The 17,271-nt window shown below is 46.5% G+C and overlaps 1 protein-coding gene across 11 annotated transcripts in view; it reads right to left on the reverse strand.

Moving 5' to 3' along the window:
- DLG2 (discs large MAGUK scaffold protein 2) overlaps window positions 1-17,271 on the reverse strand; it is a 901,719-nt gene that overhangs the window by 781,528 nt on the left and 102,920 nt on the right. For all 11 annotated transcript variants that reach the window (XM_077926964.1, XM_028725975.2, XM_028725977.2 and 8 more), the window contains one exon: window positions 3,939-4,087. In XM_077926964.1, coding sequence (XP_077783090.1) covers window positions 3,939-4,087 — 149 coding nt within the window. The remainder of the gene's footprint in view (window positions 1-3,938; window positions 4,088-17,271) is intronic.

Genomic DNA, 17,271 nt, shown 5'->3' on the forward strand with positions numbered 1-17,271 from the left:
ATGAGGAACGGCTAAGGGAGCTGGGCATGTTTAGCCTGGAGAAGAGGAGGTTACGGGGTGATATGATAGCCATGTACAAATATATAAAAGGATGTCACATAGAGGAGGGAGAAAGGCTGTTTTCTGCTGCTCCAGAGAAGCGGACTCGGAGCAATGGATCCAAACTACAAGAAAGAAGATTCCACCTAAACATTAGGAAGAACTTCCTGACAGTAAGAGCTGTTCGACAGTGGAATTTGCTGCCAAGGAGTGTGGTGGAGTCTCCTTCTTTGGAGGTCTTTAAGCAGAGGCTTGACAACCATATGTCAGGAGTGCTCTGATGGTGTTTCCTGCTTGGCAGGGGGTTGGACTCGATGGCCCTTGTGGTCTCTTCCAACTCTATGATTCTATGATTCTATGATTCTATGATTCTATGTTAAACCACGCTAGAAATTGTAGCTCTGTGAGAGGAATAAAATGGAAATTAGACTGAAAACTGTAAGACTATTTCCACCACACTGGGGGTTAGGAAGGGGGTTGTGTGGAAGGGGAGAGCGAATGAAATATATATAACTAAACCCTCATGAAAGAGGGAACAAATAGAAAAGAAGTAAAACAAACACATCCCTTGCCTAAGGTAGAAAGAAGAAGAAGAAGAAGAAGAAGAAGAAGAAGAAGAAGAAGAAGAAGAAGAAGAAGAAGAAGAAGAAGAAGAAGAAGAAAGCTTGCTGATGCAATTACCTCAGAGAAGGTTCTAGAAGCTGCTGCTTTTTCGATGACCTGAGGAGAACTGACTGTGAAGGTGCTTGCATGACAAAGAGTCAAAGCACACCAGGAAAGGACTGTGGCTCTAGCAATGGCGGTTGGTGCCCATTGGTAGAAGACAGTGAGCCCCAAAAAGTAGTTGGAGCCAGAGCCAATGACAGGCATAGCCAACTAATTCCAGTTTTATCTTCCTCCTCACTTTAACAAGGGCAACATTGGGACTAATGGAAGCAGAAGCTGCCACAGGCAGAGGGCACACTGAGGTTGGCGAGGCAGTGCTCCGTTTGCCCTAATGGGCCATTCCACTCGGCTCTAGAAGGTTCCAGAAGGCACACACAGAGAAAGAGCCCACGAGGCATATCCGCACCACACATTTAAAGTACAACCAAAGCACATTTGAAGCACATGACTTCCCCCAAGGAATTCTGGCAACTGTCATTTATGAAGGGTGCTGGGAACTTTAGTTTTGGGGGGAACTACAGTTCCCAGGATTCTTTGGGGGAAATCATGGGCTTTAGGTGTGCGTTGGGTGTGTTGTATGCTGTGTGTTGTCTGGCGTGCATCTAGCTCACAGGCCCAATTCGCTGAACCCTTTTCGGTGCCTGCTAAAAACATCCTTGTTTAGACAAGCCTATCCAGATGCTTAGAAGGTTGAGGTAGCTTTAATCTGTTTTAGTATTTTGACTTTTGTATGTTTCAGAGTGCGGTTGCGCATTTTCCCTGATGTCATTGTTTTGTGAATGGGTTTGAGGTCAAGCGGTGCACTGTATACATTTTACGGAATAGCTAAAATAAATAATAAAAAGAGGTGTCACTGTCAGGCGCAGGCTGTTCCTAAACCTCTGTTATCTAGGAGGGCTCTCCTCAAATGATGCACACTGTAACAGCTGGGGCCAGCCATTGTTGAAGTGTGCACCCCAAGGGAGCAACCATATCATTCATGCCTTTGCAGCCTCAATGCTAAGTGACTCCCATATGACTGACTTCGTTCTTTGCTTGGCGGTGCAGATGGTGCAGAATGCAACAACCTAGGTCTTGCAACACAGGAGGCTGACACCCTAGCTCAGTGTTTCTCAACCTGTGGGTCCCCAGATGTTGTTGGACTACAACTCCCATCATTCCTAGCCAGCATGATCAGTGGTCAGGGATGATGGGAGTTGTAGTCCAACAACATCTGGGGACCCACAGGTTGAGAACCACTGCCAGCCTAGCTGCAGATCTGCAATGGCTTCCTAGGCGTTCGTTGTAAGGATTATTACAATGGCTCATGTGAAGTGCTTTGAGGACACCGGAGAAGCCCATACAAATGCCGAATATTTAACTGGCCTTCCTGGCCTTAACTATCTGGCCAGCTAAGCCTCCTCAGCAGCACTCCTGTCAGCATATCTATGTCCCTGCCAACCCAACCCTCCCCGCCTCTCTCCCAGTAAGCAACAGCAACCTGCCTGCTGGGATGCTAACAAAGCAGTTCTGCCCCACCCAGGCAGTGAGCTGCTTTGGGTGTGCAGCACTCTTCTCCTGGCAATAGCAGCTTACTAGTGCAGGGCAAAGCCACCCTCAGGGCACCAGCATCACCGCAGCTTACTAGTGCGGGGCTGGAGTTGGGCAGGGAGGTGGTAAGGTGTAAGGAGCAATGATTCTTCAACATCAACTTCGTTGAACTGGTCATGTTGTGCAGAAGCCTGATTATCGTCTTCCAAATCAACTATTCTATTCCAAACTTTAAAATGGAAAGTGTAATGCTGGTGATCAACGAAAGATGTTTAAAGACTCTCTCAAGGCAAATCTTTAAAAATGTAGTATAAACACCGACAACTGGGAAACACTGGCCTGCGAGTGCTCCAATTGGAGAACAGCCTTTACCAAAGGTGTCATGGGCTTTGAAGACACTCAGACTCAGGATGCAAGGGAGAAATGTGCTAAGAGGAAGGCACGCTTGGCAAATCTTCACCGTGATCAGCTCCCGCCCGGAAACCAATGTCCCCACTGTGGAAGGACGTGTGGATCCAGAATGGACCTCCACAGTCACTTATGGACTCATTGTTAAAACCATGTTTATGGAAGACAATCAATTGCCAAAGAAGAAGGAGGAGTAAGGAGCAGGTATCACTAATAAATTACATGGAGTTAGTGAACTCTTTCTGAAAAGGAACCAGGTTAGCTCAAGAGTTTCAGGCCTAACGGGCGCAGCAACTCCTCTTGGTAGCACTTCCCCCTATGAAACAGCTGTAGAGGCTGAAGGTCTTCCCACAGCTGCCTGAATCTCTTCCTCCCTGTGTCCCTCCCAAGCAATCTGAGACTAGCTGACGCGCCTGTCTGTGCTCCTCCCTCTTCATACCTCTTCTGATCCTGGGAGACCAGGAAGGAGCGGAGCTTGCCACAGCAAGAGCAGGAGACACCCATGACTCTTCTCTACGTCTTGGCCAGCTTCCACTTCTGATTCCGGACTTCTTTCTGCCACAGACTCTCCCTGCTCACTAAGACCTGTTACCCCTTCAGCTTCAGACACCGCTTCCTCCCAGTCTTCTTCTCCCTGTGACCACTCGCCATTGTCCCACCACAACTCCCCGGGCTCTGAGCCTTCTTCCCTTGGGGGTTCCCCACCTGGTGCCTCCCACCATTTCTCTGTATCCAGCCATGACATGAGGTTGGGGCTGTACACTTGCTACAGAAGGATGCTCTGCTAGCGCACCCATGCAGGTCCAAACCTTACTGCTGCCCACAACTGTATCACTGCTCAGTGTGACACGTGTTTCCAAGTCCTGGACCAGTTCTGTTTATTGATGCACTGTGTGATCGAGCCATTAATTAAAGCTCTGTACGCAGTGTGGGACGCGGGTGGCACTGTGGGTTAAACCACAGAGCCCAGGACTTGCCGATCAGAAGGTCGGCGGTTCGCATCCCCATGACGGGGTGAGCTCCCGTTGCTCAGTCCCTGCTCCTGCCAACCTAGCAGTTCGAAAGCACTTCAAAGTGCGAGTAGATAAATAGGTACCGCTCTGCCGGGAAGATAAACGGTGTTTCTGTGCGCTGCTCTGGTTCACCAGAAGAGGCTTAGTCATGCTGGCCACATGACCTGGAAGCTGCACGCCGGCTCCCTCGGCCAATAAAGCGAGATGAGCACCGCAACCCCAGAGTCGGCCACGACTGGACCTAATGGTCAGGGGTCCCTTTACCCTTTACCTTTACCTTACCTCTCGGGCTTGGAGCTGACTTTCGTCGTCTGTTGCCAGAGACTGTGTCTTCTTCTCCCATTTCTCAGCAACTTGGTTTGCCTCTTCTATTTTCTCCTGGCAACTTTTCTGGGAGTTTAGCAGCGTCACTTCGTAAAACTCCTGAATGTCTGTTGGTGAACAAGAAATAATATAATCTTTTTATTAAAATACCTGGCGGCATTTGATATGCCAGATAGAGAGGTTACGGGTTGTTTACCGAAAACCCACAAACAAATCTGCACCTGTTGTATTTGGGAACTCATTTCTGGCTCCTTTTCAGCAGAGAGGTGCTGACACATAATTTACTGTTCTAGGATGCTGAGACTTTTTAAAGAACCATTTCCCTTTTAAAATATTGTATTAATCATGAATATTACATGAATATATGAATAATGCAAAGCTAATCACTACTGAATGATACTGAGAGTAAACATTTTCGCTGGAAGAGACTCCTTGCAAGTATATTACAAAACAAGACAATATTTCCTTCTGCCTCCCCCACCCCCCCATTTTCCTAACCACTGCCAATTTTGGATGCATGCAGTCCTAAGGGAATTAGAAGTTGTATTTTTTACATAATGAGCCCAGGTGGTTGCTCAGCTAGGGCAAACGAGCCACCACCCTACTGACCTCAGTCTGCCTTCTTGCCCACAGCCAATTCAGCCCCCTCCTTAGTCTCAGTGTTGCCCTTGTAGAAGGATCAAGTCAAAACTAGAGTTAGCGGCTCTTCATCCACCTACTGATGGCTTCCCTGACTTCCACCCTGCCAATCAAGCCTTGCATTTCCATATCGTTCATTCCAATAATCAACAAAACAAGTCAATCTCTCAACAAAGCAATCTACCTTCTCTCCTTTGCATGTGAGTTCGGTTAGTTTATCCATTAATAACCATTCCCTATCAGATGGTAGAATAGCAAAAAATCTAAAAACACAATTCAGGTAGGAAAAATGAGTGAATCACAGAGCTTACACTTTTCTAATCTAATAAACCTTTCATTAGATCCTTTGTATTAAAAAAAAAAAGGAATGACTTCAAATATTAAGGGTATCAAATATTTGCACAGGCAATGGGCAAACATCAGTCCAACTCATTTGAACTGATTTGTAAGATGTCTTTCTTTAAATGTGACACATGCAGTACCCCTTTATTGTCTGACTGTAATATGTATATAGATATTGGGGGAGATGACCCCAGAGGGTAATAATTTCATGAAATTTTATCACCAAGCAGTAGTAGGTTAAAGCAGACCATCTCAGGTGTTTGCTGTCGCGACCTGTATTGCAGTACAACTCCCACCATCCTTGTCCAATAGCCACGCTGGCTGGGACTGATAGGAGTTGGGAATCCAGTATCATCTGGAGGGGCAAAGGTTCCTCATCACCGAGGAACCTCATTCCAGGAGGACAAATGCAGAGAGAATGGAGGTGCCCCACTCATTGCTTAACTACTACATCACAATAGATTCCAGAGGACATTTTTCCAACAAAAGAAGAATGGATCAGTAAGAAATGGACCGTGCAGAATGGGCAAAATTAAGAGAATCTAATGATGCGTGTTTTAAGAAAGAATGGATGCCTTTTGGGGGGAATATTTAAAGAAATGCATGAACTCGCGAGCAGGATTTGAGCCACAGAAGTAATTGGATTATAGCAGGGGTCAGCAAACTTTTTCAGCAGGGGGCCGGTCCACTGTCCCTCAGACCTTGTGGGGGGCTGGACTATATTTTTTTTGGGGGGGTGAACAAATTCCTATGCCCCACAAATAACTCAGAGATGCATTTTAAATGAAATGACACATTCCACCCATGTAAAAACACGCTGATTCCTGGACCGTCCACAGGCCGGATTAAGAAGAAGAAGAAGAAGAAGAAGAAGAAGAAGAAGAAGAAGAAGAAGAAGAGGAGGAGGAGGAGGAAGAGGAGGAGGAGGAGGAGGAGTTCAGATTTTATATCCCACTTTATCACTACCCTAAGGAGTCTCAAAGCTGCTAACAATCTCCTTTCCCTTCCCCCCCCCCACAACAAACACTCTGTGAGGTGAGTGGGGCTGAGAGACTTCAGAGAAGTGTGACTAGCCCAAGGTCACCCAGCAGCTGCATGTGGAGGAGCGGGGAAGCGAACCTGGTTCACCAGATTATGAGTACACTGCTCTTAACCACTACACCACACTGGCTCTCAGTGATTGGGCCAGATCCAGCCCCCTGGCCTTAGTTTGCCTACCCATGGGTTATAGTATTGTGGTTATGATTTGATAGATAGAAGGTAGGGTGCAGCAGAAGGGGAGAAAAAACTCAGTGGGAAAAGGGGTGGGAAATCGGCAAACATAATAGAAAAGACAAAATTTTGTTTTGATTGTATTTGATAAAAAAATGTTGAAAACGTAATTGCAAAACAAAGATTTCAAAGGACTTTGTCACTGTTCCTACTTCTGCTTTACGCAGCACAGGCGGTACAGTTTTGCAGGAGGCTTGTTAATTTTGGAGCCAGTTAAGTAAAACACAAACTGAACTGGGATGTAGTGAGGTCAAGGTAAGGATGCCCTGCAGAAGTGAGGAAAGGAAAGAACTGGCCCCTGTGACTATTGACTACAGGCGCTGCAGCTGCAGAATGTTAATGTCCATCGGAAAAGGAATAGCAAGGTGAAATGTACCAAGACAGACACGTCGACATTCGGGACTTTTCGGAGGAGCATCCCAAGGAACCATTTTGCCCTGAAATTGCTTGATGCCACTGCAGGCGATGGAGTGGAGAGTAAGACTCGGTTGTGACTGTTAAGCAGTGGCCCGGGGAAATAAGGTTAGCATCCAAGGAGATAGCTGTGGATTTGAGGGCTCCCTGAGCAAAGTGCTTACCTGGTCACAGCCAAAAAGGCCATAGCTTAGTGGAAGAGCACTTGCTTTGCATGAAAAAGACTCTCAGGTTCAGTCCCCAGCATCTCCAGGTAGGGCTGGGAGAGACTACTGCCTCCAAACAGGGAAAGCCACTGCCAGCCAGTGTAGACAATATGGAGCTAGATGGACCAATGGTCCGATTCAATGTAAGGCAGCTTCCAAAGCTCCTATACTTTCGTTTATGGCAGTGGTTAAACACTGGCCTCTGTCCCTCTTTCCTTCCCTCCCTCCTCTGATGCCCTCTTGTGTCTCTGCCTCCCAAAGGCTTGTGCAGCTGTTTGTTGCAGCAGCCCTGGCTTCAAGCCCCTTGAATGATGCCTCTGGGGCTGACCAGAGGGTGCTGGTTACCCAGAGCTGAGATAGCCTTGGAGTAAGCAAGCAAGTGGGCAAAGGATCCCAGCCAGCAAATCCGCCAGCCCTTTCTGTTGGGAATGGATAGTGGGAGGCCAGGCAGGCAGGTTCTGCACTGGCCCTTCTTGTGCTTGATGTGTGCAAGGCCGGCCTGGGAGTTGCATGCCCGGTGCTGAAGGGGAGCCTTTCGGCCATGCAGGCCTGGCAGTACCCGCTGCTGCCCCTGCTGCCTCCCAAGGTAAGATGCTGGCCTCACGTTCAGCTTTGGCCAGTTTCCATCAGGCTGCTAAGGCTGGGGACATCCTCTTCCCAGGCCCCTATGGGGCAGTTTGAAGAGGCACCTCTCTTTGGGGCAGGAGGTGTGTGGCTCAGAGACCAGGGGCAGCGGCTGCGGCTGCCCGGAGGACTCCCAAGGAGAGGGGAGAAGAGAGGAGGCTGGGGGAGAGCCAGTGTGGTGTATGTCAGGATCTCCGCTCGGCCAAGCTGATAAAGCTCATTTTCTTCCCCAGAGTCCTTCGGAATCACCTCCCGACATGTTTAACGACCTGAGCCTTTGATAAGGCTCCAAGGCACGTTCCATTCAGCAGAGTTTCCAGCACAGGAAAGAGACGAGAGGTTTGGGCTACATTGCAAAGAGTTTTATTATCCTAACTACGCAGACAAAAAACACATCCTCTCTCTATGAAAGCAGAGAGCAACCAAACCAAAGGAACAAAGGAAACAGGAAACCACTGACGTCACATCCCGTCTCCTTTCCTGTGAGACTAGAAGGTCTCTGGAATGTAAACAGAGTCCTGTGACTTCAAGCAGCTGCACAGTGCTAGGAACAGAAACTAACATCGTAGTGATTAAGAGCGGTGGACTCGTAATCTGGTGAACCGGGTTCACTTCCCCGCTCCTCCACATGCAGCTGCTGGGTGACCTTGGGCTAGTTACAGTTCCTTGAAGTCTCTCAGCCCCACTCACCTCACAGAGTGTTTGTTGTGGGGGAGGAAGGGGAAGGAGATTGTTAGCCGCTTTGAGACTCCTTCGGGTAGTAATAAAGCAGGATATCAAATCCAAACTCCTCCTCTTCTTCTCCACAAGGGACGGTGTTCGAAAAAGGGTGAGAGGCTACCAGCTCAGCAGGCAAGGGGTGACATAACTGGGCTCCTGAGCCCCACAGGGGTGCCAAAGAAAGAATGTAGTAGGTCAAGGGAGCCGTGGACTCAAAAAGGTTGAAAACCTCTGAATTATGGGAAAGACTGTAGCTCAGAGGTACAGCATCTGCTTGCATGCATGCAGAAGTTTCCATGTTCAATCCCTGGTCTCTTAGTAACTACAACTCCCAGAATATTTGAGGGGGGAAGCCATGACTGTTTAATGTGGTATCACAGCGTTTTCAGTGTATGGTGCGAATGTGGCCTTTAAATGATGCCTTGATCTCGTACATATCTGAATGCTCTCAAGCAAACAGAGGTAACAAATGAAGTAGCACCAATGGCACAGTGTACAACTAGGATCCATTTTATTTCTCTCAGATGCAAGATCAACACTTATACCTTCACCTGCCCAGGCATTTGGAACAGCCTGGGATAGGAATTTGTGCCAGGATAAAAAACAAAACAAAACCCAGCTCTCTGGCCAGATGGGCATCAAGAAATTATCTGCTGTGTAGAACAGGCTCAGGACCCTACATACAAGTGGATTATTAATAATCCTGGATGGCAGCCAAGGTTAATTAGCTTTGCATATTAGCTTTGTCTTCAGGATAGTATCCAAAATAGACTTAATTAGAGGATCTTAAGAAAACAAACCTTGGTACTCCAAAGACAGGGGAGCAAACTAAGCTATCCTTCCCCATCCTCACCACCAAAAAACCCTCTATATTCTGCGGTTCTGCTACTTTTGTAGAAGGTTAAGCTTCACTAGTGTTAGAGCTGGAGCACTGATTAATGTGCTTAGGTAATTAATTTGCTTTGAACTGGAGAATTAATCAGTCAACCGACTTCTGGCTGCTGTGACAAAACCTGGTCTGGCGTGCTCAGTCTTATCAAGAATTTGTTTGTGAAATATCGGATAAGGCAAGCAAGCGCTGGCTGGTGCCGATGGGCGATGTAGTCTGAAATATCTGGTCTACATGTAAAGTGGGGAAAGGGATTGAACTCTATAGCTTCCCTGTTTAGGGAAGTTTTTAAAGACTGATATTTTAATGTACTTTTAATATTTGTTGGAAGCCGCCCAGAGTGGCTGGGGAAACCCAGCCAGATGGGTGGGGTATAAATAAATAAATTATTATTATTATTATTATTATTATTATTATTATTATTATTATTATTATTATTATTATATTGCTTTTTACTGGCTTGATTACACCATTTTAGGAGGAAGCTTGATATATCCAGCTCTGTGCCTGATCACTCCCACATCCAACATATTTGATTTTTCCAAAAAAAAAACCAAACTTTTTTTACATCTATAGCCTGCTTTTTCTCCAAAAAAACCCCTCAGTACATACAAAGTTCATCATAACAACCTTGTAAACTGTGATAGGAGTTTGGTTTTAATATATATAGCCAGTGCTGCTTTTCTAGAAAAAGAGGTGCCTGAACACTCTATGAATGCCTCCCTTGTTCTCTTATACAGTGGTACCTCGGGTTACATACACTTCAGGTTACATACGCTTCAGGTTACAGATGCTTCAGGTTACAGACTCTGCTAACCCAGAAACAGTACCTCGGGTTAAGAACTTTGCTTCAGCATGAGTACAGAAATTGTGCTCCGGTGGTGCAGCAGCAGGAGGAGGCCCCATTAGCTATAGTGGTGCTTCAGGTTAAGAACAGTTTCAGGTTAAGAACGGACCTCCGGAATGAAATAAGTACATAACCAGAGGTACCACTGTAATGGCAGTGGCACCCACCTGAGAGGTGCCAAAACTGAGTTATAGTGCCAGAGGGGCCATGGCCCCAGAGACAGTTTTTTGAGGGGGTGTGAAGCAAGCAGCCTACACAGGTGCCCCCAGCCCGGCAAAGCCCCACACTCCTTTCCTGGCATCTGAGGCACCAACGCTCACCACGAGGAGCAACAGGACGCCCCTTCTTGGATCTGACATGAGGTTGCTCCAGCAAGGTTGGTGGCGAAGGCTGGGGTGCCACAGCCAGCTCCCCAGTGCGCATGCAGCCCCCGGAGGCTGTTTGCTCACGCAATGCCACTGTCAGTGAGTTCCTGCTGAAATACGGCTGTGCTGAAAATCACGGCTGCAAACCTTCCACCGAGAAAAAACGGGCCCCCATTTGACAGCAAGCCATCAGTATTTGCTCCACACGTGAAGACTTCCAAGCACAGACGTATCTTACCGTTGTCCCTTCCAGCCCACACTGCTCTGGCTTAGTTAGAAGAACATCATCTGGAGCTGTCAAGAGCATTGCCGAAGCCGAGATGCATCGTGTCAATCGCTCCCCCTCCCCAATCCATGAAAGCTTGTCAAAGAAAGGAGGTTTTCTTTGGCGTGATTTCTTGCTGAAGGATCCCAGGCTGGGGCCACTAGCAACGGCCTCATCTAGGCTACGAACAGCAGGTGTTCTTAGGCATAGTTTTCATTATATATAGGCTACACTCTCCCCAGCACTTCCCCCTCCTCATCCTCCTAAAATAAACTGAGCTCCATTTTTCACTGCATTTTTTGCAATCATATAGGACATGGTGAGGAGATAGAGACTTTGTGCTGGCCATCAGGCAATGGCTTTTTCCACCTGCCTTGACCCGCCCTCCATCCATAGGAACGTTTCCCAGACTATGCCTTTGAGAACAGCAAAACCAGCTGGGAAGAGAGAAAAGAGTTCAGGGATTTTTATTTTTATTTTTATTTTTAAATATTATAATTTGTGTGTCCTTGTTTCTCCATTTGATCCTTTTACATGGTTTTGTATGTTTTGTGGTATTTTATGTATTGTGTTTTGCCCTTATTTTTATTGATTATAGTTTAGTTATTCTTTATTGGAATTGTAAAGTGTAAACTGTTTATTATTTGCTGATATTTAATTTTAATGTTTACTATTCTAATGGATTATTGAATATCGCTTTATTTGATATAAGTTGTTTATTTTAATATCATGTTTATATTATGACTTTCTTGTCAGATTGTTCTTTGATCTCTGCTGCCTATTTTGTTGTTTCTTCAGCTTGTTAACTGTCTTGTGTATAGTAATAGAGAAAGGTGGTATACAAATTAAAAACAAAATGAAATGAAATGAAGCACGCAACATACACGGCAACTGTCCCTATTTGCCAGGGACATAAGAACATCCAGGATCTGACCCAGTGGTCCAACCATATGCCTCACCTGAGTGCAATAACACTGTTTCCACTTCTGCTCTCTAGCACCTGGTATTCAGAAGCATACAGCATATGGAGGTTGTTGTACATAGCCCTCATGGACGCAAGAGACCTCCTGGATCAGACCAAAGGTCCATCTAGCCTGGAACTCTGTTTTAACAGTGGTCAATGAGATGCCCATAGGAAGCCCACAAGCAGAACCTCAGCACAACAGCGCTCTTCCCTCTTGCAATGGTATTCAGAGGTCTAAGGTAAAGGTAAAGGGATCCCTGACCATTAGGTCTAGTCATGGTCAACTCTGGGGTTGTGGCGCTCATCTCACTTTATTGGCCGAGGGAGCCGGCGTACAGCTTCCGGGTCATGTGGCCAGCATGACTAAGCCGCTTCTGACGAACCAGAGCAGCACACGGAAACACCATTTACCTTTCCGCCAGAGCGGTACCTATTTATCTACTTGCACTTTGAGGTGCTTTCGAACTGCTAGGTTGGCAGGAGCTAGGACAAAGCAATGGAAGCTCACCCCTTCGCGGGGATTTGAACTGCCAACCTTCTGATGGGCACGTCCTAGGCTCTGTGGTTTAACCCACAGCGCCGCCCGCATCCCTTTATTCAGAGGTCAACTACCTTCCAAAAATGGAGTTAGAACGTAAGTGTTACAAAAGTTGAGTTCCACCGCCACCCACTGCCGAGCTGCAGCAAGATCCCAAGGGGTTCCAGGCACTCACCCAGGGTCTGTGGTCCTTTGGAGAATCGAGACACGACAGAGACTTTCATGGCTTTAAGAAACATGGTCCATTCCCCTATTTACATCTTCAAGTCTGCATGGAGGGAGCCCAGATCGTACAGCATGGTCATTTCAAGAGGGGCTTAGACCCCACAGCAGTGCAGCCCTGAAGTCCAGGGCTTTTCTCCCAGCCAGCCGGCCCAAGTCTTTCCTCTTCCTCCTCCTTCCCAGCAAACCTTGGTTCAACACTGTCTCTTCCTGTCACCTCATACCCAGTTCCCCTGGCAGATTTCCAAACCCCCCACTCTCTGTTCACACTTCAGGGGCAAGGGGAGAGGGCAGTTCTCTTGTATTGCCAGGTTCTTTTGCCTAGACTAGCCCAGGAATTCCTCTGCAGGGTGACTTAACCTGACCTCAGCCAGCTGTGGCTCATCTGATTGAGCCACAGCTGAGATGGGTTGAGGAAGTTACACCGGTAGGGCCTGGGAGTTAATATCACCTGAGCCTGGCTGAGCCAAAGATCCACTGCATCTTAAACTGCACATCCCAGTGGATCTTCTCATAGGATTGCCCCCTTAGAAACCTAATAGGGAAGCAAGATCTGTTGCAGTGTTCATGCTGTGAGCCCTTCCATCTTACGTTCATCCTGTGTATATATAACCATAAATCACAAAGACACCACAATCTCCAGTGACCTCCTTTCCAAACCCAAATTATGTGCTGGCGCCCCTGGAGTCTCTCATTGCACAGAGATTGGGGTGCACATAAAAAAAAACCACATTGTGTGAATCAAAGGCACCTAAAGAAAATGGAGAATCCATTGAGGGGTTTTTAAAAACAACAACAATGTTCCCATCTCCCTTTGTCTGTAGGATTGCCTTATTTATTTAGATCTCTGTAGAAATCTCATCATTTTAGTTAGTGAATGGAATCGCAACAGCCTGCAGAAACAAAAGTATTAGATTCTACAAACTAGGGAAACAATTTCGGCACCGAAGCAGAATGTGTAGCTGATTATTATTTTTATCTTGGGGAAAGAAAAAAAACCCGCCGCCAAACAATTTCCTACGGTCCACGCGAGATTGCACAAACATTCTAATGAGAGACGGGGAAGATAAAGAGATTGTTAATACCTTTGTAGCAGCAAAGAAGAGATAAATGGGAGGTAGTCAGACGAGGAGAGCACTGATGATTAAAGGGATGGGCAAACCAACTTTGGAGGAAAGATGAAAAGCACAGAATAATAAAGCTTTGCCCTTCCGCGCTGTCTCTCATTCCACAATCTCAGTGCACACAATATTAAGGGAAAAGTCGGATCCTGTCCCATTATTATCAACTTTACAAGCAGGGACCACCAGGCGATCAAACCAGGTTCAATAACAATAGCAAAGGCCATGCTTTTTATCTTCTACACTGGGCACACAACAGTGTTCATAAGTTTCAGCTAGTCTCAGGATGCAGTTGTCTGGTTTTTAAAGAACAAACTTTTAGATTTATAAAACTATGTGTGGTGTGAAGAGAGAGCTGGGCTTACACGTTCTCTGGGACTATGGGTGGAATGCCTTTGGGATAGGCTTGCTATGTGAGCCAGATACTATTTTGTACTAATGGACTACAACTCCCATCATCCATGACCACTGGACATGCTAAATGAGGTTGATGGAATCTAGCATGGGCTACAGGGCTTAAGTACACCCCAGATAAATAGATAGATCACATTTAAAGCACATGGCTTCCCCGCAAAGAATCCTAAGAATCGTAGTTTGCCCCTCACAGAACTACAACTCCCAGCACCCAAAACAAACTACAGTTCCTAGATTCTTTTGGAGAAGTCACATGCTTTAAATGCGTGTTTAGTGTACGGTGTGCACTCAACCAGGTTCTCGATCCCTTGCTTACAGGATTGGGAGTCTGAAATCAACAGGTTTGCAACTTGAAACAGCCAAATGGAAAATGCAGGGTGTGCATTTTCAGATTAGATCTGAGTGGTGATGAGATTCCTGACACTGTGAAGGGCCTCTGTTGCAGATGCCTGGGCCTCTGATGCCAGGACTTGTGTGCACGATTGAGAATGCTAATAGATTAAAGAATGTTCACAGCATCCCTGTATGCAGCAGAAGAAATTGCCTCTTTTCCCCACATGACAAAAGGTCTGTGATGCTTTTTGAGGACCATGCTTGGAGAAATTCCATTCTATACTCTCCCCCCCCCCCCCCCCGCTTACAGGCCATAACTTATAGGACAGGAGTTTTGCTGTTTCATCAGACTGTTGTCTCTTTGAACAGAGGATCAGAAAGATTTTTTGGGTGCAAAATAAATAAAAGGAGCAGGGACTAATCGAAACCATGGGCTGTATCCAGCTAAGTTATCCTCAGCGTTAATCCACTGAAATTTATGAACCTAAGTTAGTCTTGCCTATAAACTTAAAGGTCCAGTTCTGGGCACCACAATTTAAGAAGGATATTGACAAGATGTGCAGAGAAGGGTAACCAAGATGATCGAGGGTCTGGAAAACAAGCCTTACGGGGAACAGTTGAAAGAGCTGGGTATGTTTAGCCTGGCAAAGAGGAGACTGAGAGGAAGGATGATGATAGCCATCTTCAAATATTTGAAGGGCTGTCACATGGAAGATATAGCAAGCTCGTTTTCTCCTGCTCTGGAGGGTAGGACCCAAACCGATGGATTCAAGTTACAAGAAAGGAGATTCCAACTAAACATCAGGAAGAACTTTCTGACAGTAAAAGCTGCTTGACAATGGAACTGTCTCCCACAAGAGGTTGTGGACTCTCCTTCAACAAGTTAATAACCATGTGGCTAAAAAAGTGATATCAACGCTGGTAACAAAATCCCAGGCTGCACTCAAAGTGATGGGGGGTGGGGAGTTTATTCAGAACAAAATCTGATCTTTGTATTTACCGTTTTTATTGCTATTATTCCAGAAGCTTAATCAACCATAAACTCAATTTTCCATAACACATCAAAGAATAGAAGCAATAGAGCATGAAATGGAAGTTGCATCACCCCTAAATGATGTGTAAACAGCTGCAAAGCTCCAGCCACTGTTACTAGTGCTGCACACAGAACGGTGCATAATGTGTGTGTCTATAGCACACATACATATACTTTCTTAACCTTTCTTCACAGGAAAAAATGTGTCTAATTTCAACCTAAAGAGCTTCCCATATGCATCTGGTTGGCCACTGTGAGAACAAGATGCTGGACAAGAGGAGGCGACTGGCCTGAGCCAGCAGGCTGTCCTTGCGTTCTTTCTCCAAAGAACTCACGGCAGTATGCAACTTCCCTGTGATGTAGTTTAGGCTGAAGGACAGTGATTGGCCAAAAGTTACCCAATCGGTTTTGAGGATGAGCGGAGATTTGAAACCAAGTCCCCCCACTGTAGTCCCCATAATAGACAGAGGGGAAAGCTAAACATATTTGGAAGCTTTGTAGCCTCCACTTCTGACACCCTGTAATAGGTGCAATGGGTTCAATATACAAAGACAATAGTTATCATGGAGGTTTGATTAAGCAGGAGTTACAACAAACTCAGGTTGGTCCTGTGGTCTAAACCACTGAGCCTAGGGCTTGCTGATCAGAAGGTTGGTGGTTCGAATCCCCGCAACGCGGTGAGCTCCCGTTGCTCGGTCCCTGCTCCTGCCCACCTAGCAGTTCGAAAGCACGTCAAAGTGCAAGTAGATAAATAGGTACCGCTCTGGAGGGAAGGTAAACGGTGTTTCCATGCGCTGCTCTGGTTCACCAGAAGTGGCTTAGTCATGCTGGCCACATGACCTAGAAAAACTGTCTGTGGACAAACGTCGGCTCCCTCAGCCTTTAAAGCGAGATGAGCTCTGCAACCCCAGAGTCGTTCACGACTGGACTTAACTGTCAGGGGTCCTTTACCTTTACCTTACAGCAAACTCTCATTTTATGCTGCCTGCCTTCTCAGCCAGCCAGGCTCCACACCCTCATGCCTTTCTCTAAGGTTTCATCTTCAAACTCTCACCCCAATGTCTCTTGCGAAGAAATGTCTCCAAATTACAGTGGTACCTCGGACCAAAATGTTTGGAAACCAAGGCGCGCTTGCAGCCAATTGGAAGTTTTATGTCATGGTCCAGTCTACGGGTGATCGAAATCCCATCTGAGGACGTTGGGACTGGGGGCAAGATGGCGAGGTGGGAGCAGGAACAAGAGTCCAGAAGTCAGGGGTCCGAGGGTCAAGAAGCAAGGAGTCACAAAGTCAAGGGTCCGAGGGGCGAGAAGCAAGGAGTCACAAAGTCAAGGGTCCGAGGGGCGAGAAGCAAGGAGTCACAAAGTCAAGGGTCCGAGGATCAAGAAGCAGGGAGTCAGGAAGCTGAGGTCCGAGGATCAGGAAGCAAGAAGCCACACACAGCAAGGCAGGAAACGTGTTGCTGTGGCAAAGAGCCAAAGGGAAATGCTGACCTTATATCACTTCCCAGCTCTTGCCACCAAGTGCAGTGAGTTAGCAAGAGGCCTCACCTGTGTGCCCGCGCCTTGCCTTTCCAGAACAAACTTAGGAAGGCCCTAGTCCTGCGAAGTCCTGCAAAGCACTCCTGACACTGTGGAAGTCAAAACAGATGTTCGGGTTCCAAAGAACGTTCACAGACCGGAACACTTCCAGGTTTGCGGTGTTTGGGAGCCAAAACGTTCGACTCGCAAGGCGTTCGGGATCCAAGGTACGACTGCTCTACAGTCACCACACTCCCAACTCAATGTATGTAAAGAAGGGAACTGGGGTTTCCTCCATGCAGTTCTTATAGCTAAAACTAGGTGAAATAATAACAAGCAGGCAGAAATTTCACAGGTGAAGGCTTTCCCAATATGGACAATAAAGGGGGAGCTGAATCTGTTGAATTTCTGGCTGATAAGCACTAAATTTCAAATAAGAAATATTTTTGCTAACAACAACAACATACACACAAGGCTGCTTCCAGAAATAGAACGTCAACAAGTGTTAGTGGTAATAGATGCTGACCAAAAATGTTAGCCAACTCATTTAAAAAAAAATTAAACC

The sequence above is a fragment of the Podarcis muralis genome, chromosome 4 (assembly GCF_964188315.1).
Source record: "Podarcis muralis chromosome 4, rPodMur119.hap1.1, whole genome shotgun sequence".
NCBI lineage: Eukaryota > Metazoa > Chordata > Lepidosauria > Squamata > Lacertidae > Podarcis > Podarcis muralis.